This window comes from Suncus etruscus, chromosome 7 (assembly GCF_024139225.1).
Source record: "Suncus etruscus isolate mSunEtr1 chromosome 7, mSunEtr1.pri.cur, whole genome shotgun sequence".
Taxonomy (NCBI): domain Eukaryota; kingdom Metazoa; phylum Chordata; class Mammalia; order Eulipotyphla; family Soricidae; genus Suncus; species Suncus etruscus.
The window spans coordinates 30,737,054-30,764,149 of NC_064854.1; the positions used below are offsets into that span (position 1 = coordinate 30,737,054).

General features: G+C 41.5%; 1 protein-coding gene across 5 annotated transcripts; it reads right to left on the reverse strand.

Moving 5' to 3' along the window:
- On the reverse strand, window positions 1-25,893 carry MASTL (microtubule associated serine/threonine kinase like). Of its 5 annotated transcripts, none has more exons than XM_049777764.1 (11): window positions 25,809-25,893; window positions 22,964-23,064; window positions 22,831-22,836; window positions 22,641-22,791; window positions 21,114-21,286; window positions 16,194-17,309; window positions 14,030-14,168; window positions 12,764-12,778; window positions 6,439-6,552; window positions 6,253-6,354; window positions 1-158 (listed from the first exon to the last, which is right to left on the reverse strand). In XM_049777764.1, the coding sequence occupies exons 1-11, from the start codon at window positions 25,876-25,878 to the stop codon at window positions 1-3; spliced, it is 2,145 nt and encodes a 714-aa protein (XP_049633721.1). In that variant the 5' UTR covers window positions 25,879-25,893. The 5 variants fall into 5 exon arrangements, with proteins under 5 accessions (XP_049633721.1, XP_049633720.1, XP_049633719.1 ...); XM_049777763.1 differs by having other exon boundaries at window positions 14,030-14,171; XM_049777762.1 differs by lacking the exon at window positions 12,764-12,778.
- Window positions 25,894-27,096: the final 1,203 nt, after the last annotated feature.

Below are 27,096 nucleotides of genomic sequence, written 5' to 3' on the forward strand. Positions count from 1 at the left end.
CTATAAACTGAATCCAGATACGGTCAGGTGCTGAGCATTATTCCTGGCTTCAAAATAGGATGTGTCTGTCTCGTCATCAGGTTGAGGGATGAAAGGCATAGGCTGATGTTGCAGATTTTCCCAGTCCACATCACTGAAGAGGGGGTGACTTCTTAGCTCTTAGGAAAAATAGACAACGAAAAGGAATATCATGATATCACCATTTGAGTACTATTTTATAAGAATTAAGAAGTGATGGAGCCGCGAGGTGGCACTAGAAATAAGGTGTCTGCCTGGCAAGCACTAGCCAAGGAAGGACCATGGTTCGATTCCCAGGCGTCCCATAGGATCCCCCCAAGCCAGGGGCAATTTCTGAGCGCTTAGCCAGGAGTAATCCCTGAGCATCAAACGGGTGTGACCCCCCAAAAAACAAAACAAAACAAAAAACCAAAAAACCAAAACAAACAAAAAAAAGAATTAAGAAGTGAGGGGGTCAGAGATAGCATGGAGGTAAGGCGTTTGCCTTTCATGCAGAAGGTCATTGGTTTTTTTTGTTTGTTTGTTTTTGGGTCACATGCGCAGCACTCAGGGGTTACTCCTGGCTCTGTGCTCAGAAATCGCTCCTGGCAGGCTCGGGGGACCATATGGGATGCCGGGATTCAAACCAATGACCTTCTGCATGAAAGGAAAATGCTTACCTCCATGCTATCTCTCCGGCCCCAGGTCATTGGTTGGAATCCCCGAATCCCATATGGTCCCCCAGCCTGCCAGGAATGATTTCTGAGTGAAGAGCCAGGAGTAACCCCTGAGTGCTGCTGGGTGTGACCCAAAAACAAAAACAAAACAAAAGCAAAAGAATTAAGAAGTGAGAAACCAGAGAGTGAAGTATGGGTAGGATGTTTGCCCTGAACTTGGCCAAGCTGGGTTGGGCATCTCATAAGGGCCCTGAGCAAAACCAGATGTGATTCCAAAGCATCGCTGCGCATTACCCCCACCCTCCAAAAATAAACACCCAAGAAAAGAGTATCTTATAGCTATGTCTTTGACTATGCCAGTGTCACAGATGTTTGTTAATATCTGTCTCTTGAACATGAACCCCATAATGGCCCACAGAGTATGTCATCCTACATCTCACAGGTGCCTCATCTGGACTTGTCACCTCATGGAATGCCGTGCCTGAATGGAAGCCTCATATTCTCTCAGCTTCCACACTACAGAGCTGCCATGTGTCACAAGGCATTTCCTAGTCCTATCTGCTTTTTGACATCTCTGCACTCCTGAAATTCCCCTTGCTTTTGTTCCCCAAAGTTCCATCCCGATCCTTGTCCTACAGGGAAATCTCAGTGCATTGATTTTGCATCTAGCACATTCTTTGGCTTCCTTGATTACACTGACTAGCACCGCTACATCACATCTACTAAATGAATCCCCTCAGGAGAGACCCTTGAGTGAAGAGCTGAGTGAGTATTGGGGGGGGGGGAGAAGAACCCTAATTCCAAAATGTTTTGAGAACCTCTGAAAATGGAGTTGATTTTTCAAATACCTGTTCTCTTACCTGAGTCCTTTTTTGCTTAACTCCTCTCCATTTAAGAAAAAGTCTCTATCACTGTAATTCCTCACCCTGCTTTGTCTTTCTTCCCAGTTCATACCACTAGGGGCATCATGCTCAGACTGTACTTGTTTATGATTCACTCAGGGAAGGGAAGCCTGCCCAGTCTAGGAAGTGGGTATTGCCTTCACCTTTGGACTATCTCTTAGGCCCTATTTGTTTACTTTGCCTTTCCATTATGCTGTAAATCTCTGATTTAGTCTGGTCCAGTCCTAGGTGACCTCCAGTATTCAATTCTTGCATTACATGCAGTTGATCCAGGACGGACCTCAGTTCCCATATGGTCCCCCAAGCCAGGAGCGATTTCTGAGCACATAGCCAGGAGTAATCCCTGAGAGTCACCGGGTGTGGCCCCAAAATAAAAAAACAAAAACAAAGAAACAGGGCCGGGCAGTGGCGCTAAAGGTAAGGTGCCTGCCTTGCCTGCGCTAGCCTTGGACGGACCGTGGTTCGATCCCCCGGCGTCCCATATGGTCCCCCAAGCCAGGAGCAACTTCTGAGCGCATAGCCAGGAGTAACCCCTGAGCATTACCGGGTGTGGCCCAAAAACCAAAAAAACAAAACAAAACAAAACAAAAACAAACAAACAAACAAAAGAAATCCAAAGAAAAGCACCCCATGACACATCCTGTCACAATGATGAATTCCACATATAGGGATAGAATACTGAAATCAGCAAGATCAAAAAGGGAAGTTACATTAAAAGCAGAGTCAAAGATTTACAGAGACCTGTTCCAAAAACCCCAAGACCTAAAGGCAGTGGTGGTATAGTGACAAAACTCAACAAAATGAATGATTCGCCTAGAATACTTCACCCAGTCAGACTCACATTCAGGTTTGAAGGAAGGACACATGGCTTAATGGATAAACAACAGCTCAGGAAATTTACAAACTCATAATCAATCTTAAAAGACAAACTGAAAGATCGACGTTAAGATAAGACAGACCAACAGACACACCAACTCCATTTTTTTTTTTTTTGGTTTTTGGGCCACACCCGACGATGCTCAGGAGTTACTCCTGGCTGTCTGCTCAGAAATAGCTCCTGGCAGGCACGGGGGGACCATATGGGACACCGGGATTCGAACCAACCACCTTAGGTCCTGGATATCGGCTGCTTGCAAGGCAAACGCCGCTGTGCTATCTCTCCGGGCCCCACCAACTCCATTTTAACAAATACAAATCAGTGTTTTGTAAAAACATTATTTTAATTATATGATTATATGCAGCTATCAGCATTATCTAGAATATCTAAATATTCTATAATTTCTGTCTCTCTAAAAGTCAAGGCTGCTTACCACAAGCCCATGGCAAATATACTCAATGAAGATAAACTGAAAGACTTTCCTCTAGAATCTGGCACAAGACAAGGCTATCCCCTCTCACCACTCTTATTTAACAGAGTACTGGAAGTTCTTGAGATAGCAATGAGGCAAGAAAACTACAAAATACTGCTTCACAAAAAAAAAAAAAAAAAAAAGACATAAGGAAATAGAGACACATACTCTGTTCATGGATCGATCGGAAGGATAAACATAATTAAAATGCCAATACTACCTCCCAAAAGCATTGTACAGATTTAATGCAATTCCTCTAAGGATACCCATGACATTCTACAAAGAAGTGGATCAAAACACTCCTGAATTTCATTTGGAACAATTAACACCCATGAATAGCTAAAGCAACCCTTAGGAAAAAGATGACGGGAAGTATCACTTTCCCCAACTTTATACTGTATTACAAAGCAATAGTCATTAAAACAGCTTGGTATTGGAATAAAGACAGACCCTCAGGCCAATGGAATAGATTTGAGTATTCAGAGAATGTTCCCCAAACATACAATCAATTAATCTTTGATAAAGGGGCAAAAAACGCAACATGGAACAAGGAAACACTCTTCAGCAAGTGGTGTTGGGACAACTGGTCAGCCACAGCAAAAAAAGTACCATATTTTCCAGCGTATAAGACAACCCCCTAATTTTGCAGTTAAAACATAGGTTTAGGCCTATATATGCTGTATCAGACAGAACGTTCCTGTGCTCATGTACCACAGTGAGCCAATCACAACAAGCAAAGGTTCAAAGATTATATTATAATAGACTTCCTCTCTGACTCTGGCCAATCTGAGCAGACTTTTGACAGTGTAGATTCGGGTCCAGAACATTGTCTAATTTACATGCATAAAAAGCCTGCTTGGATTGGCTGAGTTAGAGAGGTGGTCCAAGCAGCTTTGCAGTGATTGGTGCAGGATCGAGTTGGAAAATTTGTTTTGTGGCAATATTCAGACAATTTTCGTTTAGCGGCATATTGAAACATTTTTCGGGATATACTTGGTGTATGAGACGACCCCCGATTTTTGGTTGACTTTTTTTTGTTTCAAAAGTCATCTCATACGCGGGGAAATACGGTAACCTTAGATCTTCATCTAACACCATGCACAAAGGGAACTCCAATGGATTAAAGACCTGGATATCAGACCTGGAACCATAAGGTAAATAGAAGAAACTGTAGGTAAAAAACTCCATGACATTGAGACATCAAGGAGGAAACATCACTGTCCACACAAGTGGAAGCAGAGATAAAACAAATGGGACTACATTAAGCTGAGAAGCTTTTGCATCTCAAAGGAAACAGTGACTAGGATACAAAGACCACCATGGAATGGGAGAAACTATTCATTCAATACCCATCAAGTTACTGACAAAACTCAACAAGAAATGGGACCCAGAGAGATAGCGCAGCGGTAGGGCCCAGAAAGGACCCCACATCTCATATGGTCCCTCGAGCCTACTGGGATGATTTCTGAGAGTAGAGCCAGGAGTAACCATTACTTGACTGCTGCCAGGTGTGGCCCAAAAACCAAAACAAAAAAAACCAAAACTTAAGAAATAAACACCTGGGGTCAGAGATAGCACAGCAGTCAGTCATTCCCACATCTCACAAGGGGCCCTAACCTTCTAGGGGTGATTTTTGAGCGCAGAGCAAGGAGGAAATCCTGAGTGGCCCCAAAACCAATGAATCAATCAATCAATAAGTTTTTTTTTCTTTCTTTCTATTTTTTTTTTATTTACACACCATGATTACAAACATGACTGTAGTTGGGTTTTGGTCACAAGAAGAACACTTCCCATCACCAATGCAACACAAGTTTAAAAAAAGAAATAAACACCTAACCCATCAAAAAAATGGGAAGAAGAAATGAATAGACACTTCCTCAAAGAAGAAATACAGATGGCCAAAAGGCACATGAAAAGATGCTCCAATCACTAATCAATCATCAGGGAGATGCAAATCAAAACAACAATGAGGTATAATCTCACGCCACAGAGACTGGCATACACCACAAAGAACAAGAACAATCAGTGCTGGGGGGAATGTGGGGAGAAAGAACCTCTCATCCACTGCTGGTGGGAATGCTGTCTAGTCCATCCTTTATGGAAAACAATATGGAGATCCCTGAAAAAACTGGAAAGTGAGCTCCCATATGATCCAGCTATACTTCTCCTAGGGATAAACACTAGGAACACAAAACAATATAAAAATGCCCTCTGCACACTTATGTTCAATGCAGTACTATTTTCAATAGCCAGAATCTGGAAACAACCCAGATACCTGACAACAGATGAATGGCTAAAGAAACTATGGTATATATACATAATGGACTACTATGCAGCTGTCAGAAAGATGAAGTCATAAAATTTTTCTATACGTGGATGGACATGAAAACTATTTTTTTTTTTTTGGTTTTTGGGCCACACCCAGCGTTGCTCACGGGTTACTCCTGGCTGTCTGCTCAGAAATAACTCCTGGCAGGCACGGGGGGGTGGGGGGGGTGGGGGTGGGGACGACGACGACGGACGGACGGACGGACGGACCATATGGGACACCGGGATTCGAACCAACCACCTTTGGTCCTGGATCGGCTGCTTGCAAGGCAAACGCCGCTGTGCTATCTCTCCGGGCCCATGAAAACTATTTTACTGAGTGAAATAAGTCAGAGGGAGAGAGATACACACAGAATAGTCACACTCATCTGTGGGATTTAAGAAAAATAAAACACAGTATGGTAGTAATACCCAGACAAAGGGGCTGGAGCAGTGGCGCAGTGATAGGGCATTTGCCTTGCATGTGGCTGACCCAGCATGGACTGCGGTTCGATCCCCGGCATCCCATAAGGTCCTCAAGCCAGGCGCGATTTCTTTTCTTTCTTTTTTTTTTTTTTGTTTTTGGGTCACACTTGGCAGTGCTCAAGTGTTACTCCTGGCACTACGCTCAGAAATCGCCCCTGGCAGGCTTGGGGGACCATGTGGGATGCCAGGATTCAAACCACTGTCCTTCAGTATGCAAGGCAAATGCCCTATCTCCATGCTATCTCTCCAACCTTAGCCAGGTGCAATTTCTGAGCGAATAGCCAGGAGTAACTCCTGAGTGTCACTGGGTGTGGCCCCCAAACCAAAAATAAATAAATAAATAAATAAATAAATAAATAAATAAATATAATACCCAGACACAATAGAAACGAGGACTGGAATGACCAACCTATAATATGAAGGTTACCACAAAGAGTAGTGAGTGTAGTTCAAATAATTTGTACTAAAATTTGTTATCACTATTAATGTTCTTCACTGAAATAAATCAGGGCTTTATTAAGACAAAAACTCTACCTTTCATCCCAGCTCGCATTGTATCATCAATGGTTAAGAGTATTTCTATTGCATTCTGAGCATTCTCAGATAACTTTTCTTCGCCGTCTGGCCAAGGGATATCTACGAATACAAATCCACTTGTTAATTATTGCTCAAAATAACAATACACTGAGAGAAATTAATTTATGTTAACAGAAAAATTACCTCTTTTCAGAATGTTCTGGAATACATGCTGTGGTGTTTCATCATTGAAAGGTGGAATTCCTGTTAAAAACTCAAACAAGCAAACTCCAAGTGCCCACCAGTCTACTGCAGAACCTAGAAGTTAAGAAAGGGGGACTTGACTTGTGAGCTTAGTCTGCAAATATTTGCCAGTTAAATACAAATATACCGATATTATTATAATCAAGGCAATCAAAGTTTTCTTCTGGCTTCATAAAAACTCAAATTATCTTCATTTGGCGAGGTGGTCAAATATTTCTTTTGTTTTTCAAAAAAAATTTACATTATCAATGAACAAAAATAAGTTAACATTAATTAGTTAAGTTTAATAAAAATATTCATGGTGCAGAGCAACAGAACAGCAGTAGGCTTGCTTGGCATTTGGTAGGCTCAGGTTCAATTTCTGGCATCCCATATGGTACCCAGAGCTTGTCAGGAATAATTCTTGAGTGTAGAGCCACCAAGAGTAATCCCTAGGTGCCACCAGGGATGGCCCCAAAATCAAAAACAAAAAAACAAATTAGGGGCCGGGAAGGTGGCGCTAGAGGTAAGGTGTCTGCCTTGCAAGCAGAAGGACCATGGTTCGAATCCCAGCATCCCATATGGTCCCCCGAGAGTGCCAGGAATTATTTCTGAGTGTAGAGCCAGGAGTAACCCCTGAGCACTGCTAGGTGTGACTCAAAAACAAACAAAAACAAAACAAAACAAAAAACCCTTAAACTATAGTGAGGAATTAGATGTCTTAATAAATAAAATTGATTTCTAATAACATCTCTGTTGTAAGTATCATTCATACACAAAGATGTTTTTATCTGGAGTTGTCCTCAGTGATGCCAGTACCAGTGCCATCCCCAGGAGGCCATTTGGGCCAGGATCAAACCAGAGACTCAGTAGATGCCAGGCACGTGATCAAGCCCTTAAACTATATCCCTCTGATGATTAAAACCATTATTTTAGGGGCTGGAAAGATAGCACAGTGGTAGGGCATTTGCGTTGCATGCAGCCGACCAGGAAAGAAGGTGGTTCAAATCCTGGTATTCCATATGGTCCTCCCAGTGATTTCTATGCCCAGAGCCTGGAATAGCTCCTGGGTGTCGCTGCCACTAAGTGTGACCCAAAAAACCAAGCCAAAATAAAAACCCAACCCCCCAAAGAAAACCCATTATTTTATTTTGATTTGGGGGGTTTGGGTCATACCAGACAGTGCTTGGGGCTGACTTACTGGCTCTGAGTTCAGGGATCATTTCTGGCAGGCTCAGGGGACTGTAGATGTTTGCCTGGCATCTATATGTTGATGGCAACTATAGGTTAACTCTGTTGATGCCAGGCATCAAATTCAGGTTAGTGCCGTGGAAGGGAAAATATGCTACCTACTGTATTATTTCTCTGGCTCCACAACTATTTTATTTTCAAAATTTGAAATAAATTCTATTGTGTAGAAAAGTGGCATTAAAATGTAAACATAGGGGCCGACGCAGTGGCACTAGAGGTAAGGTGTCTGCCTTGCCAGCGCTAGCCTAGGACGGACTGCGGTTCGACCCCTGGCGTCCCATATGGTCCCCCAAGCCAGGAGTGACTTCTCAGCGCGTAGCCAGGAGTAACCCCTGAGCGTCACTGGGTGTGGCCCAAAAACCAAAAACCAAAAAAAAAAAAATAAATAAAATAAAATAAAAAATAAAAAAATGTAAACATAAGGGCCCGGAGAGATAGCACAGCGGTGTTTGCCTTGGAGGCAGCCGATCCAGGACCAAAGGTGGTTGGTTCGAATCCCAGTGTCTCATATGGTCCCCCGTGCCTGCCAGGAGCTATTTCTGAGCAGACAGCCAGGAGTAGCCCCTGAGCACCGCCGGGTGTGGCCCCCCAAAAATGTAAACATATAAACTGAATTACAAAAGATAAGCCAGAAACAATCAATTAAAGTCGGTAGGGCAAAAATAAAATAATAAAATAAATTGGCTGGGCAGTCAGGAGTAAGCCCAGCTGTGTGTAGCTCCAAAACAAAAATCAATAAATAAAAATAAAATTATTTAGTACATAGTCATGTATAACCAGATGAAATAAAGTTTACAAAATAATATATCAGCTAGGATAAAAGTAAATGATTATTTTAAAAGTGAGCCTAAAATATAGTTTATAGGTTTGTTTAAAAACTATTTTTTTTGGGGCCGGGAAGGTGGCGCTAGAGATAAGGTGTCTGCTTTGTAAGCGCTACCAAGGAACGGACCTCGGTTCCATCCACCAGCGTCCCATATGGTCCCCCCAAGCCAGGGGCGATTTCTGAGCACATAGCCAGGAGTAACCCCTGAGCGTCAAACGGGTGTGGCCCAAAAACCAAAAAAAAAAAAGCTTTTTTTTTTTTTTTTTTTTTTTTTTTTTTTTTTTTTTTTGGTTTTTGGGCCACACCCTGTGACGCTCAGGGGTTACTCCTGGCTATGCGCTCAGAAGTTGCTCCTGGCTTCTTGGGGGACCATATGGGATGCCGGGGATCGAACCGCGGTCCGTCCTAGGCTAGCGCAGGCAAGGCAGGCACCTTACCTCCAGCGCCACCACCCGGCCCCAGCTTTTTTTTTTTTTGATTTTTGGATCACACCCAGCGGTGCTCAGAAACCGCTCCTAGCAGGCACGGCGGACCATATGGGATGTCGGGATTACAACCAGTTTGTCTTGGATCAGCTGCAAGCAAGGTAAACTCCTACCTCTTTGCCATCTCTCTGGTCCCAGTTTTGTTTAATTCTATGAATAAAGTGGTGTGTGTGTGTGTGTGTGTGTGTGTGTATGTGTGTGTGTGTATGTGTGTGTGTGTGTGTGTGTGTCTGGTCCCAGTTTTGTTTAATTCTATGAATAAAGTGTGGTGTGTGTGTGTGTGTGTGTGTGTGTGTGTGTGTGTGTGTTTTGTCACATCCGGCAGCGCTCAGGGGTTACTCCTGTCTCTACTCTCAGAAATCGCTCTTGGCAGGCTCAGGGGACCATATGGGATGCCGGGATTCAAACCACTGTCCTTCTGCATACAAAGCAAACGCCTTTACCTCCATGCTATCTTTCTGGCTCCAAAATAAAGTGGTTTTTTTTTTTTTTTTTTGGTTTTTGTTTTTTTGGGCCATACCCATTTGATGCTCAGGGGTTACTCCTGGCTAAGCGCTCAGAAATTGCCCCTGGCTTGGGGGGACAATATGGGACACTGGGAGATCGAACCGTGGTCCTTCCTTGGCTAGCGCTTGCCAGGCAGACACCTTACCTCTAGCGCCACCTCGCCGGCCCCAATAAACTGTTTTCTAAGCAAAGATTTATATCAGTTCAAAAATAACTTCAATATACATTTTTTGTGGTTCTTAGGCCACCACACCCAGCAGTTCACAGGGCTTTGGCTTTCCTGACTTGGCTCTCAGGGACCTGGCAAGCCCTAAGAACCATATGGGGTACTGGGAATTGAACTTGTGTTGGTCATATGCAAGGCAAATGCTCTACCAACTGTACTATCACGTCAGCCATACAATATAGACCTAAAATGTAAATTCTTATTGCTGACACTCTTTTTATTTTTGGTTTCTGGGCCACACCCGGCGGTGCTCAGGGGTTACTCCCGGCTGTCTGCTCAGAAATAGCTCCTGGCAGGCACCGGGGACCATATGGGACACCGGGATTCGAACCAACCACCTTTGGTCCTGAATCAGCTGCTTGTAAGGCAAACGCCGCTGTGTTATCTCTCCGGGCCCACTGACGGTCTTTATATGAACTTTTGTTCATATTGTGCAAAAACAACTGCTACTATTTCACACTGAAAGAAGGAGAACATTAAGGAAGTATTTGCCATTAGAAAAACTGCATATATTTAGAGTGACTTTTTATCTGCAAACTACACAATCCCATCTTCCCTAAGAAACACTGGAAGCAAATAGTCTTCAGGCATCTATTCCTTTAGTAATGGCTATAAAAACATACAAACACATATAGTTTGCAGAACTTTAAATCATGTTATCATAAATAACATCACCAACAGAAATGTAAGAAAAACCGGGGTGGGGGGGAAACAAACCTATAGATTTTAATAAATAACGGTACTTAGGTTAGAAATTAGGACCTTATTCCCAGCTCAGCCAAAATACATTCATGTAAAAATAATTTGACGCCTCCATGGATATGTTAAAGTCTAATAGGTGAATTGTAAATACTACTATATTTCTATCTAAATGTTCATTTTTGTCATTTAAGCTCCTTTGTAGTTATTAATTTATTTTTATTTATTTATTTATTTTGGTTTTTGGGGCCACATATGGTGATGCTCAGGGGTTACTCCTGGCTATGTGCTCAGAAATCACTCCTGGCTTGGGGGACCACATGGGATGCTGGGGAATTGAACCGCAGTCTGTGCTAGGGTATAGCTAGCGCGGGCAAGGCACACTCTATCACTTATGCCACAGCTCTGGCCCTGTAGTTGTTAATTTTTTAAATCAACTTTATTCCCTTGGGTTCAATAACAAAGGCTATATTTTTAGAAATATAAAAAGAAGACATAGGTCAATGTTTTCATAGAAAATAAGCTCTTTCAGTCCCCCAGTTTAATGCTTATGATTGAACCATGTCATGGGGATTGTTGGACTTGTTCTTATGGTCCCCATATGTGCCAATAACGCCACATGGCATTGCTCCTTTTTTGCATAGGCACATTAAAACGGGAAAATACTATACATACAAATAAGATCCTATCTAATAGAGATTGGAACACACAAATCTTGTAGTGCAAAGGGACCTTACACCCTGAACATTGACATAACAACCTGGCACAGGCCTCAGAAGAAAGGGCATTTTCCTTTCACCCCTGAACCAGGGAAGCCATCCACGAAACATCCAGGTTTGTCTATAACATCACCTGGAAGCAATCCTTTATCATGGAAGACTCTTCAGACATCAACCTGTTCAAAAGAGACTTCCCTTAACACCGAGAAGACTTAACAACAATGACCTGCTTACAGAACAGGGCTCCCTGCATTGCCCTTTAATGGTGAGGTGAAACGAGAGGACACTCCACATCCTGACTTCAATGTAGGATATGCAGATTCCAGGATCTTTAATACAGAAACATGATACCAACAACAGAGACTGTGTGAAAAGTGTGTTGGCACTACAGACAATGTCTTGGATTGGACGATCTAGCTTGCCTGGAGCCTAGAGTTGGTCTTATGCCAGGAAACTTCAGGGGTAGGGTCTCTTTGTATTTAGGCCAAGGTTATTCCTTTCCATGCCCCTCATATTTTGGTGGGCCTATGCAAACAACAATTGCCACTCTAACACCATTTTTACTGTGCTCCTTTGACTCTAATCCTTAAGAAAAAAACCACTTAAAATTTGAGGTTAACTTAAGCTAATATGCATGTACATGGAAATGTAAAAAATACTATGCCTCTAATGTTTAAGGAGTTACGTAAGTTTTATGGCTTTAGATTGCCTTGTGTGCTGTTAAGAAATATTATAATGTGTTACAATCTGGGGACTTGAGGGACAAAGTAATTGTACATGGATTCTGTTTTATTTATCTTAATGTTCTTTGGCTGAAAGTTCAAAGTTAAGATATCAGCAAGGGGACTTCTTCTGAGAATTATGTTATGGGTGATTGTCCTTTCACTGTAACTTTACCTTGTCCTTTTTCTTTGCATCTTTGTTCTCATAATTAAAAATAAAAAAATTAAAAAAAAGAAAAGAAAATAAGCTCTTTATTTGGATATCTTTTTTTTTTTTGGGGGGGTCACACCCAGTGGCACTCAGGAGTTACCGGGATTCGAACCACTGTCTGTCCTGGGTCGGCCACGTGCTAGGCAAATGCCTTACCTCTGTGTAATTTCATTGGCCCCTATGGCTATCTTCTTGCTCAGAAGACAGTGCCAGTTTCATTTTGAATTACAAGTGAGCTGAAAGGAAACAAATTCTGTTTTCTTGGAAGGGGGTGTGGGTGTGGTGCTCAGGGGTCACTCCTCATGGGGGTTGCGGGCCAGATGGGGTGCTGGGTATTCAACCCAAGTCAGTTTTATACAAGACAAACATTGTATCCACTGTATTATCTTTCCAGTCACTGGGAAAGAATTTTTCTGGGGTGTGGGGCACAATTGGCAGTGCTCAGGGGTTACTCAGGAATCACTGGAGGGCCCTGGGATGCCAGGGACTGAATCTGAGTCAGCCACATGCAAGGTTACCTGAGGTACTTGCTATCTCTGCGGCCCAGGAAAACACATTCTTATGTATTGTGATCTAGTTATACTTTGACCACTCTATGTAATGCGCTTTGCCACTGTATTTTACCAAGAAGCACACTTACCAGAGTTAAGAAATCCTGCACTTGGGGCCGGAGAGACAGCACAGCGGCATTTGCCTTGCAAGCAGCCAACCCAGAACCTAAGGTGGTTTGTTTGAATCCCGGCGTCCCATATGGTCCCTGTGCCTGCTAGGAGCTATTTCTGAGCAGACAGCCAGGAGTGACCCCTGAGGACCACTGGGTATGGCCCCCAAAAAAAACAAAAAAAGAAAAAAAAAAGAAATCCTGCACTTAAGAAAAATATTTAGCTACATTGTATTAAAATTATGAGTTCATTCTCACATAATTCACTGACCCAGATACCAGGTATTCTCTCAAGATATGAGATATACAAAGACAAGTAAGAAAAAAAAAAGAGAAACAAGACAATTAATGTTCAGTGGTTAATTCTGGCTTTGCACTTAGGGAAAACTCCTGGTGGTGCTCAGGGGACCATACAGGATGCTGGGGATTGAACCTTGTTTAAACCCCCCCCCCCCTTACAAGAGAGCCTGGATCTTTCTGTTTTTGGGCCACACCCAGTGGTGCTCAGTCTTACTATTGGCTCTGAGCTCAGAAATCACTCCTGGTAGGCTTGGAGGACCATATGGGATGCCAAGGATAGAACCTGGGCCAGCCATGTGCAATGCAAATAACCTACCGCTGTGCTATTGCTCTGGCCCCCTTCATTGGCTCTTCTTATAAGCTAAGGGCTAACCAGGGAAGGCAACTGCAGATTGAACAAAGCAGAAGCTCAACTCTGTATGTACTCCAGAAGCCAAACTAGAATAGAGCTAAAGATAGCAGGGTAAAATGGTAACAAAGGGAGTGGCAGGTGGCCTTCCTTTGAATCACTGGACTAACAAGAATGCAAAGAACACAGAACTATAGGTCCACTTTTCCAGCAGCAAATGTAAGAGCTGTGAAAAAATGAGAAGCACACAGGTTCATTTACCTTTCCTGCAGGTAATACCAATACTAGAGAAATGGAAAAACAGCCTCAGCTACAAAGAAAACATGACAGCCACACTTCAAAAACTCGAGAGGGGCCAGAGCAGCCAAAAACTCAAGAGACACACTACAATGGGCTGAAGTGATAGCACAGTGGGTAGGGTGTTTGCCTTGAACACAGTTAGCCTGAGGCCCGGGTTTGATCCCTGGCATCCTATATGGTCCCCCGAGGCTGCCAGGAGTAATTCCTCAATGCAGTCGAGTAAGCCCTGAGCACTGTCAGATGTAACCCCAAACCAAATCAAACTATAACAAAACAAAAAAAGATGCATGCCTTACCGTGGGCTCTACCCAGCAGGAGCTCAGGAGCAAGATAGTCTGGGGTTCCGAGAATTCGCCCATCATCCACGGGTGCTACCCCTCGTCTCACACTCTTTGGAGTTCGGTATGGAGTTCCTGACTTCACTTGGTTGGGGGTCTGCTAATTCAAAAAGAATTTCAAGAGACAGGTATTTCACTTTGTTTTGTGGGGCCCTCCCTAGTGGTGCATAGCCTGTCATTGCTTTAAGGATGATGTAGCTCTGGGGATCAAATCATAAGAGATAATAATATCTTAGTTCTTTCTATGGGTGGGCACAGAAATCACAACAAAAATGATGCTGTTAACCCATAAAAGATATCCTCAAATTCTCAGTTGTATTTTTTTTTCTTTTGCTTTTGGGTCTCCTTAGCAGTGCTCAAAGTTTACTTCTAGATAAGAGGACCATGTGGGGTGTTGGGTCAAACCCAGGTCAGCCTTGTGCAAGACAAACACCCTACCTGCTGCACTATCTCTCCAACTCCTCTCAATCATTTTGAACATGGACCCATCTGCTCTTATGCCTTATGAGCTCAGTAACTTAGAAACACCAATCATATTCATATAATCTGTATATGCAATTAACATAATAATAATAAAAGAAACAACAATTTTATATAGAGCTTAAACTAAAATAAACTTAAGAACAGTCATCAAAGGAAAGCTGTGGCTAAAATATTGACTGAATGAAGCCAAGAAGTAGGCAAAATCAGGTGAGTGGGCAGAAGAAGGCCTCGGGTTTTCCTCTGGCACTTCATGCAAACACTCCACCTACCAACACCTTTGGTTTGTCCACCAAAAACTGCCAGATGTAGTTCCACAATAAAAAATGAAGCCCAGGGGCCGGAGCAGTAGTGCGGCTGACCTAGAACTGACTTAGCTTCGATCCCTGGTATCTCATATGGTCCCCCAAACCAGGAGTGATTTCTGAGAGCATAGCCAAGAGTAACCTCTGAGCGTCACCGGGTGTGGCCCAAACACTAAACAAACAACAAAGAAACAAACAAAAAAGCAACCCAGAGGCCAGAGTTAGCAGTAGGGTGTTTGTCTTGCACGTGGCTGATCCAGGACAGACCCAGTTTGATTCTCAGCATCCTATATGGTCACTCAAGCTAGGAGCAATTTCTGAGCACAGAGCCAGAGTAATGCCGTTGTGCCCCCAGCCCCCCCGCCCCCAAATAAAAAGAAACCCAAATCTGGTATCTTGAAATTCAGGGTATATATATATAGACATTCAGGGTTTATATATATTTTTGTTTTTGTTTTTGTTTTTGTTTTTGGGTCACACCCGGCGGTGCTCAGGGGTTACTCCTGGCTGTTAGCTCAGAAATAGCTCCTGGCAGGCATGGGGGGACCATATGGGACACCGGGATTTGAACCAACCACCTTTGGTCCTGGATCGGCTACTTGCAAGGCAAACGCCACTGTGCTATCTCTCCGGGCCCTGTGTATATATATATATATATATATATATATATATATATACATATATATATATAAAGGAGCTAGCCTTGCACATGCTGACCTTAGTTCAACTTTCAGGCTTTACATATGGTTCCCAAGCACCATCAGGAGCAATCCCTGTGCACAGAACCAGGAGTAAACCCTGACTCCTCTTAACACTGCCAACCCTAAAAAGACAATACACTTTAAGAGGCGTCATGAGTAATTTTGTTTCTGAGAAGGAGGAGCATACCAAGTAAGTTTGGGAACCTCTGATATCAAGCAAAACAAATGAGGCTGTGGAGCTAAAACTAAACATCACCAGCTTTTCCTTTCTGTATTAAAACTTCCAACTTCATGGGGCCAGAGTGATAGAACAGTGGTAGGGCATTTGCCTTGAATTCAGCTGACCCTGGATGGACCTGGGTTCGATCCCTGGAGTCCCATATGGTCTCCCAAGTCAGGAGTGATTTCTGAGTGTATAGCTAGGAGTAACCCTTGATCGTCACCAGGTGTGGCACAAAAAAACCCTAACAAAACCCAAAAAAACCCAAAACTTCAACTTCCATAGAGTCCCAACAAATTAATATCACATAGCCTAGCTGAGAGGCAAGCATGGTAAACGTTAATCATTTATTATTTTATTATTATTACTACTACAATAACAAAAGACTGTGAATGCATTAGCTGCTTGTAACATACCTGATATGGAATACGAGATCTTCTTTTTTGAGTTGGGGTTACAGCCATGGGACATGAGCCACTATAAGCAAATGAAATATCCATTGCATCAAAAGAATTCATGCTCATCTTGGATGGTTCTGAGTTATTGGATGCAGATATGTGACTGTTATAAGTTCGAAAAGCAACAGCATTTCTTTTAGAGGTTGTTTTCAACACATCTGTAGGAGCTGCTAATGTATTTTGATTACTGTCCTCTTGGTCAGCAAGATTCTCATCCCCTTTTGGCAAGGTATTTTCTTGGCAGCTGAGTGATACAGTAAGATCTTCCATATGGGATTCTTCAAAAGAGGATTCTCTGAAGCTTTTATCTGCGTCTATAGATTGCTTTTCTAATGAACTTTCCATGACAGAAACTTCAGCAATTGATGAGTCAGAGTTAATATAGACGGTTTTAGAAGCTCTGTCATCATCAGAAAACAGAAAACTTGAATTGAAATAGTCCTTGTTATTCTTGTGACAATCTTCATCCAGTTCACACATAAGATTTTTAGCTATCATGGGGATCGGTGATTTCTCTGGTGTTTGTTGTTTATCAGTAAAAGCTCTGATCATGTTTTCCTTATCTTCAGAGTCACTCTGCTGACTTTTGTGTGCTGACAGCTGAAAATTCTGGATTTCAATGGTTAAGCCTGTGTTTTGATTTGTATAACAATCTCTTATCTGATTTCCATGTTTCACGTCTGTGCAGTACTTTTTATTCTGTATGATTTCCTGACAAGGGCTGGTGTCAACTAACTCAATGTTTCTTTTAAGACTTCTTTTTCCAAGGTGTTCTTCAGTCACGTTAACAAAATCTACAGCTCCCTGATTTGCCTGACAGAGACCGAACTGTCTAGTGTCAGTGGTCATGCTACTCATATGCAGTTTTGCTTCCCAAGAAACTTCCCCAGAGAAGTTGCTTTTAGGAAGGTTCATACTCAAGCTTCCAGTGGCAGGAACAGCACTGCTGGTGTCAATGGGAGAAAGGGCTAACTTGAGATGCTTTTCATTCAAACTTTGGGTCTCGTTGGTACCTGAAAGTTTCTCATCGGTATTCCAACTCAACATCTCAGAGCCCAGTGCATCAGCATTTTCCTAAGAAGAGGCAAAACTCAGTGTACTGAAGCAGAGGACTGAAATTCTTTAACATTTTTTGTACTAAGACCAAACCTGATGATATTTAGAAGATGGTTTACTTTAGGCCCGCTTTGAAACCAAGTGGTGTAGGGATTGAAACTTGGGCCTCTTGCACATAAAATATGCTAGGAACAAATTGACATACTTCTCTCAATCTGAAATTCCTTGTTTTAAACCTCCTCAGTTTACTGATTTGGAAAAAAATAAGGGGGGGATTGGAGAGATAGCATGGAGGTAGGGTGTTTGCCTTGCATGCAGAAGACAGTGGTTCGAATCCTGGCATCCTATATAATCCCACAAGCCTGCCAGGAGTGATTTCTGAGTGTAGAGCCAGGAGTAACCCTTGCGCACTGCCGGGTGTGACCCAAGAACCAAAACATAAAAAAAAAAAAAAAAGAAACTATAAATGATCCACAAACATATATATCTCCTATTCCACTCTTCAATGGAACAAAAGGACAATCATAAGAATATTTGAATAGTAATACAAGGAATGGGGAGATAGCTCCAAAGGTAGAGCATATACCCAGCATTTACAAGGCCCTAAGTTTAATTCTGTCTACAGCATTTCCCCTGAACAATGCTTACTTGGTTCTGGTGGGCCATAGCACCAATGGGCCTGAGTATAAATAACCATGCCAACACAACAGGGCAGAGTCTCATTTAGAGTGCTGAGACCGGGCCCGGAGAGATAGCACAGAGGCGTTTGCCTTGCAAGCAGCCAATCCAGGACCAAAGGTGGTTGGTTCGAATCCCGGTGTCCCATATGGTCCCCCATGCCTGCCAGGAGCTATTTCTGAGCAGACAGCCAGGAGTAATCCCTGAGCACCGCCGGTGTGACCCAAAAAACAAAAAAACAAAAACAAAATAGAGTGCTGAGACCACTCAGCACCACATGGATGATTGGCCCTATTCTAGGAAGGAATGGAGGGAGAGAACAACATGAAAGTTCCAGATGGATTAGTTCCTGCCTTGCATGTGTGTGGCCTCAAGTTGAGTCCTTGTACTATCTCACATAGAGTATGACACTGAGGTGACCTTGGAATTCTTGTCACCACAACAGGTATGAGATCTCTAGCATAATTCAGTCACATATGAATGAGAACCTTAATGAAAAGTGAGTGATTCCCTGTGACCAGACCACTATAAGAGGGAAGAAAGGGGAGGGTGAAATAAATTAAAAGGATTTTTTTTAAAAGGCAAAGCAAACAGGGCCAGGAATGTAGCTCAATAGCAAAGCACCTGCCTTGTATACCTGAGACCCTAGATTCAGTTTCTCAGTCAGGAGGAAGGAAAAAAAAATACAATATAAAGTAAACATTTACATATATAATTTTTTGATTTTTGTGTTTTTGACCACTCCTGATCGTATTCAAGGGTTCCTTTTGTGTCTGGCACAGGGGTCACCCTGGAAGAACATTATGCAAATACAGAGATCAAATCAGGGTTGGGTTCATACAAATGCCTTAATCCCTGTACTGTCTCGGCAGGCCCTACACATAATATTTTGAGTATGACACTGGTTTAAAACTCAAGTGAGTTATTCTATTATACTTTTTATTTTGACAGTGTATTAAATATAGTAATAACAAAGGTAAAAGAAATGAAAAATTAAAAACAACCAGTCAAAAATATTGATCTAGAACCTGGAGAGATAGTACAGCAGGCAAGGTGCTTGCTTTGTATGTAGCCAACCTAGGTTTGATTTCCATCATGCTACATGGTCCCTGCACCCACAAGAAATTCCTGAGTGCAGAGCCAGGAACACTGCTGGGTATGGTCCCAAAACAACAACAAATAACAAAAGCAATAATAATATATACTTATATATTAAAAATGTATATTTAGATCTATTGTTGGTAAATGGGTAGATTCTGGGTATCTACTTAGCTCTACATATTCAGTATGTAGGCTTACTTACCTAGCTAGGTATCTACCTAACTGGGTAGAATACTCAGTGGAAGAGCACATGGCTTGCATATATGAGCCATTAGTGGCATTTGATTCCTGGCATTGCAAGGGAGAAAAAGTTAATGTAATCCTGTTAACTTTTTTTTTTTTTGGTCACACCTGGTGGTGCTCAGGGGTTACTCCTGGCTCTGTGATCAGAAATAACTCCTGGCAGGTATGGGAGACCATGTGGGATGTTGGGATTCAAACCACCATCTGTCCTGGATCGGCTGCATGCAAAGCAAATGCCCCATCGCTGTGCTATCTCTCTGGCCCCTTGTTAACTCTTTTCTTTTTTTGGTTTTGGAGCCACACCCAGCTATGCTCAGCAATCATTCATGGCAGTGATCAGGGAATATGTAGTGGTGGGACTGAATCTGGGTTGGCCATGTTCAGGGCAAGATTCCTATCCACTCTACTATCTACTATCTCTCTGATACAGGAAAGTTACCATTCCACTAAATGAGAAACTGACAGAAAATAATATTGGATGTAGTAAAAGCTTTAAAATAAGACATTAAAGAGATTAAAGGACTGGACAGATAACTCAAAGGACTGGAGATTCATAGAACCGAGTTCAACCCTCAGCACTATATGACCTCCTGAATACTACTAGGGATATCCCTGGGGAGCCCCCAAACCACAGAGAGGGACCAAAGAAGAAAAAATAAATTCAACAAGTGGATAAAGAAAAACAGAATATTACCTAGCTGTTAGGATAAATGAACTCATGAAATCTGCTTATATATGGATGAATATGGAGAGTATTATGCTAATGAAATGAGAGAGAGGAAGAGGGACATAGAATGATTGCACTAATTTTGTGGACTTCAAAAGAAGTATGGTATTAATATCCAAAGACAATAATATTAAGGACCAGAAGGACCAATCCAAGGCAGAAAACTTGCCTCAAGCCAGGAGTGATTTCTGAGCGCATAGCCAGGAATAACTCCTGAGCACCACCAGGTATGGCCCAAAAACCAAAACAAACAAACAAAAAAATTCAACAAGGGCTGAAGATATAGCACAGGTGGTAAAGGGATTGCCTTGCATGCATTCAACCCTAGCTCATTCCCTGGCATGGAAAATGGTCCCCAGAGCACTTCTAGGAGTAAACTCTAAACTCAGAGCAGGAGTAAGCCATATGCACTATGGATGTGGTCCCCGACAACCTTCCTATTCCTCCCCAAAAAAACCCTCAGCAAGTAAATGTTTCTATTATAATAAAGAGTTAAATAAAGGAAAAAAGTTTATCACCAGAAGTGAGATGTTCATCACTATCGATTTACTACAAAAATTAGGGGTTGGAGTACATGCTTAGTATGAGAGGCTTTGATTCAATTACTAACACTATATGGCCCAATAAAGCAAAGAGTGGTGAGTAGTTCCTGAGCACTGTTTTATTTTGTTTCTGCACACCTGGTGATGCTCAGGATTACTTGAGTTACATTCATGAATGATTCCTGGTAGTGGTTGGAGGACTATTTAGAGTGCGAGGACTGAACCTGAGTCAGCCACATACAAGGCAAGTACCTTACTCACTGTACTACAGCTCTTACTCCTCCTTCCCAACTTAAAATATAGAGTTATTATTAAGTATCAAGCAAAAACTTTATATGTGGACAATAAAATACTTCAAAAAAATTGACAAAATGCACAGAAAATAAGAATACTTGATAATTAATGCCTTGACTATAATGCATGTAATAATTTCATTTATTTATAGAATTTATATAAAATCTTAAGTTGTTTTTACCATCAATTTCACATATGCAATGAATTGCTTTCGATTAAGATAAATTTCTCTCTAACCTGGCAATCCTTTTCCCATTTGGGACTGCTGTGGCATTCTGATTCCACACTAGATAAAAAGGTGTGGGACTGGCTACTGGCACTTGACGTGGCCAGCCTTTTCCTAGACTGGAGTAGATTAGAGGTTAGGCACTGCATAGGTATTCCCGGATTGGAGGCGACTGCTTCAAAATCTGTAGAGCACAGAAAATATTCATGGATATATACTTATTTTTAACCTTTTTACTCAACCTGGATCTTTACAGATTATTAGGTGAAATGTTAGTTATTGTATTATCAGTAATATTTCTACACAAGTATTATCCATTCCACAAACATAGCTTTAGGTATTCTGGGATACAGTTCTGAAAGTTGAAAAGTAAGAATAAACAAAGCAACTCTTTCTTTGTATGTGAGTTTTTTTGTTATTGGTTTTTTGTTTTGTTTAGTTTTCTTTTTTGGGTCACACTCAGTGGCGCTCAGGAATTACTTGTGGCTCTGCACTCAGAAGTCACTCCTGGCAGGCTCGGGGGACCATATGGGATACTGAGATTTGAATTGGGGTCCATCCTGTGTTGGCTGTGTGCAAGGAAAATGCTTTACTACTGGCCCCTGTTGTTTTTGTTTATTTGCATTTGTGTAGGGGCCATATAAGGCTGTGCTGGTTTACTCCTGGCTCAGAGATCATTTCTGATGAGGCTCGAGTGATCACTTGCTGTGCTAGGGATTGAACCACTGGGAATAGAGCAATAGATAGCACACTGAGTAGGATGTCTGTTTTGCACACGGCTGACCTGGGTTCAATCCCTGGCATTTCATATGGCCCCCCAAGCCTGTTAGGAGTAATTTCTGAGTGCAGAGCCAGGAATAACTCTTGAGTGCCACAGTGTCCGCTGTTGGCCATGTGCAACGCAAACACCCTACCACTGTGCCATTAATCTGGCCCCATTTGCTACACATTTTATTCTGAATATTTAAATAGCTATATGCCAATAACTATATTCCTTGTCAGAAAAAATATTTGCTTATTGAAACTTAAGAATGCCACAGCATGTTCAAATATCTGCATATAAAAATTACTGATATTGGGGCCAGAGCAATGGCACAGCGGTGGGGTGTTTGCCTTGCATGTAGCTGACCTAGAATGGACCTGAGTTTGATCTCTGGCATCCCAGATGGTCCCCCAAGTCTGCCAGGAGCGATTTTTGAATGCAGAACCAGGAATAACCCCTGAGAGCCGCTGGATGTGGCCCAAAACCTAAATAAATAAATAAAAATTACTGACATTAACAACAACAAAAAAAAAACTAGAAAGATAGTACAGGGGCTAAATGCTGGCTTGGCACTTGGCCATCTCCAGTTCAATTCACAGCATTACTCATGGTCTTCTGAACACAGAGCCAGGCATAAACCCTGGGTGCTGTTGGATGTGGTCCCTAAACCAAAAATGTTTTAAAAAGAAAAAACATGAAAAGTCTGTTCCTAAAAAGATATACTAGTCTAATTATACTAATCTAATTATACTAATTCCGTTTTAATAATACTCACCTGATTGTAGTAGTTTCCCAGCAGAAGGGGTAATGACCTTTTCATCTATAGACATAGGACAATTTATTCCTTGAGAAAGTGGTGATGTTTCAGATATATGAGTTGCAAGTGTATTTGCAGAGTCTTTATTGCTTTGGGTCATTGGTGTGAACTATTAAAGAGAAAAATAAATGCTAAGATTTACCTTTACAAAATACTAAAAAAAATTTTCAAGTACCCCAACATACTTGATCTTTTCATTTATTATCATTTAAAAATAAATGAATTAAAAAAGTTCAAGGATAATTATGAAAGAACATGTTGAATATTCTTTAAGTACTTACCAGAGAGCTGATTAGAGATAATATTTGTCCTGGGGTTCTTGAGTAATCCTGTCTAGGTTTAGCCATTGATGGTGTTGTAAGAATATCCATCATATTAATATCTACATATAGAAAGAAAAGCAGATGGAATTCTTAAAATCTCAACTGTAATTGACTAAACAATGATCTGTCTAAACTTTGTCCCTCAAGCCACAGTATTAGCAGTAGCTACAAGATTAGCTTTTGCATGACAAATATACAAGGAAGTCATGATGCCACAGAATAAACACATACAACTAAAAAATAAATTGGAGTCACAAATGTTTCATAGAACAGTTCTGCTATCAAGCAGAAAATATTTATAATAAAATAAAGTCTTAGTTTATATGGAGTTTATTCACTAAACCAGTGCTATCTCATAGGCAACAACATAGTATTTGATAGGTTAAATTTCAGAAAAGGAGATATAAGAAAAACTATGATAGGGATTAAGAAACATCAACTCAAATTATGGAATTGGACCGGAGAGATAGCACAGCGGTAGGGTATTTGCTTTGCAAGCAGCTGACCCAGGGCCAATGGTGGTTCGAATCCTGACATCCCATATGGTCCCCCGTGCCTGCCAGAAGCTATCTGAGCAGAGAGCTAGGAGTAACTCCTGAGCGCCACCAGGTATGGCCCCAAAACAAAAACAAAACAGAAAAAAAGAAACAAACTCAAATTAGTAATAGAATGGTTTTTTTTTGTTTTTTGTTTTTTTTTTCCTTTGGTTTTTGGGCCACACCCAGCGGTGCTCAGGGGTTACTCTTGGCTGTCTGCTCAGAAATAGCTCCTGGCAGGCACGGGGGACCATATGGGACACCGGGATTCAAACCAACCACCTTAGGTCCTGGATCGGCTGCTTGCAAGGCAAATGCCACTGTGCTATCTCTCCAGGCCCCAGTAATAGAATGTTTTAGAAAAGAAAATATAAGTGTCCAAGTTAACTAACAAATGAGTTTATAAGTTGAGACAGAAATCAGGGGCTGCAAAATGAGTACAGCATGTAGAGAGCTGCCTTGCATGTAGTATCCCCAGAAATAACTCCTGAAGCACTGCTGGGTATGGCCAAAAAATAGAAAACCTGGGCCGGGAAGGTGGCGCTAGAGGTAAGGTGTCTGCCTTGCAAGCGCTAGCGTAGGACGGACCGAAGTTCGATTCCCCGGTGTCCCATATGGTCCCGCAAGCCAGGGGCGATTTCTGAGCGCATAGCCAGGAGTAACCCCTGAGCGTCAAATGGGTGTGACCCAAAAACCAAAAAAAAAAAAAAAAAAAATAGAAAACCCTCAAAAATCCACATAATACTACAGTATTTCTTTACTTACAAAATAGTAGAGAAGTAGGATACTCTATGCTTTTTTAACTTGGAGGCACACCCAGCAGTGCTCAGGACATATTTCTGGTTCTGTACTTAAAAATCACTCCTGGCATGGCCTGAAGGGCCCTATGCAGTGAAAGACTGAACCCTAGATAGCTATGTACAAGGCAAATAGGCTCCCTAACCACTGTACTATCCCTCAGCCTCTTGTTTTTATTTTTTTCTATGGGTGCTACCAGTGACAAACCCAGGATCCCTGCATAAGCATACATTCTACCACTGAGCTACATTATTGTCCTATTAATTGCTTCTGGATGGGCCTCATAAGCATTGCTCAGAGGGCCAAGCACAACTCTGGTTTTGCCTAGCCAAGTTAGTGGGAAGTTCAGTTCTAGGACCTGAGTATGTACTCGTCCCTTTGCACTTCCACTAGGGCTGCCCTGGTTATGCTTGGGGCTGTTCTCGATAATGCTGAGGGCCCACATGTCTTCATTTGGAGATAATCAGAAGGACAAGTGGGGACAGGAATTGAACCTCTCCCTTGCACCATTTCTATATTATTTTTAACAGGAAAGCATCCTGTACTTTTATTATACTAAATAGTCATTCTTTTGGTAGGCCAAGCCCCCACCCTGCTGAAGCCATGCCTACTGGAATTTCTAGATAACTTCATTTGTTTGATGTCATCCCTAAAGGAACACCCTGATTTAACAGAATGGACAGCTAACAACAAGAGCTTACTAAACCTTTTGCCACTGTATTAGTGACTTCATTGGAGATATAATAATTTTCACAAATGTGCTTGCTACTGTACTTTATTTTATTTTTATTAGCTTTCTTATCTCCCTTTTTATTTTTTTTCTAATGTTTCAATAACTTTGCCTTCACTTATTGGAAACAAATGATCAACTGCATATGTGATACATTTTATTTAAATATATTTAAAAATAAATAGTCATTCTTCTGATCAAGGAAAAAATGAAAAACGTCAAGGTAGATTCACAATTATCTTCAACAAATTATAACAAATTATAAAACATTGTAAAAGCATGGGCATTCTACACTATTCTATCATAAAGGAAACTCTCTTTTTCTCTCTTTTTTTAGTTTTTGACACACACCCAGTGGTGCTCAGGGTTTCCACCATACTTTGAGCTCAGGAATCACTCCTGGCAGTGCTCAGAAGACCATATGTGGTGTCAAGGATCAAATGGGATTGGCCTCATGCAATGTAAACAGCCTATCCACTGTTCTATCACTTCAGTCCCCTCAAAACAAATTAAAAAAAATTATTTTGTTTGGTTTGGGTCCATACCTGGCAAAGCTCAGGGTTATTTCTGACTGTACTCAGGAATCACTCTAAGCAGTGCTTGAGAAACAATATAGGATGCCAGGGATCAAACCCAGACCGGCAGTGTACAAGACAAATGCTTTACCTACTGTACTACCTCTGGATCCATGTAAACAATTAAGATTTAAAAAAAGGTACTTACCTGCTATCTTTCTTACCTCTATTTAAAGTAACTCTAGAAAGCCCAAAATCTGTTAGTTTGATATGACCTTCATTAGAAATAAGCATATTGTCAGGTTTCAAGTCTCTGCATATAAAAAAGACAAAAAAGCAGATAACTGAAAATGAGTTGGTGTTGATATCAGATTTGAGTAAAACAGAGAGTTTATAGAAGAACCAAATCCTACAATAAGCCAAACAGCAGAAAATAACTCTCGGGCCCGGAGAGATAGCACAGCGGCGTTTGCCTTGCAAGCAGCCGATCCAGGACCAAAGGTGGTTGGTTCAAATCCTGGTGTCCCATATCCTGCCAGGAGCTATTTCTGAGCAGACAGCCAGGAGTAACCCCTGAGCATTGCCAGGTGTGACTCAAAAACCAAAAAAAAAAAAAAAAAAAGAAAATAACTCTCAAAGTGGGCCAGAGAGAAAGTGGGTGGGGTGTTTGTCTTGTACATGGTGACCTGGGCTCAATCCCTGGAATCCCATATGGTCTGCCGAGTACTACCAAGAGTAATTCCTGAGCATAGAGCCAAGAGTAAGCCTTGGACATTGCTGGGTGTGACTCCAAAACCAAAAAACAAACAAGCAAAAACATACACACAAAAAAACCAAAACTCAAAGCAGTGGTTTTGAATTCTTATCTTTCATGTAACTGAACATTTAAGACAGTGAACTGATTTAAATGTAGAGAATGTTCCATGGGCTGGAGAACATGCTTTGCATGAAGGGAACCCAGCTCCCATTCCTGACACCACCTAACACCCCAAGCACAGAGTTGGCAGTAGTAGCCTAGCTACTGCTGGATGTAGCCCAAAGTTAAGTAATTTTTATTACTTGAATAGTCTATTAAGTGAATAAGTCTCACTTATAACACAATGTATAAATGAGGTCAAAATAATATTTACATCTTTCAAGTATGGTGATTTTAAGGTTTTAAAAAGTAGTTACTTAAACTAACTTTACTTGCACTGAGCAAAACATAATATATCAACTGGGATAAAGATATCTAGCACTTGTGTATGATTATAATAGAGTGGAAAAAAAGATTATATTCATATATATTTAGTGAACACCTGATGTTCAGGGCAGTAAATGTGGTGCTGGGGGCCAATCCCAGGTTATCTGCAAGACATTCAATATTTTTCATAACAAAAAGAAATATTCATGGTCAAAGCAACATAGTAATAAAGAAATAAATTGCAAAAAATAAGAAATTATGAAATTCCTGAACTCACACAAGTTAGAAATAATTTGAGATAACCTGATACATGGGCAGTAGTTAGACAA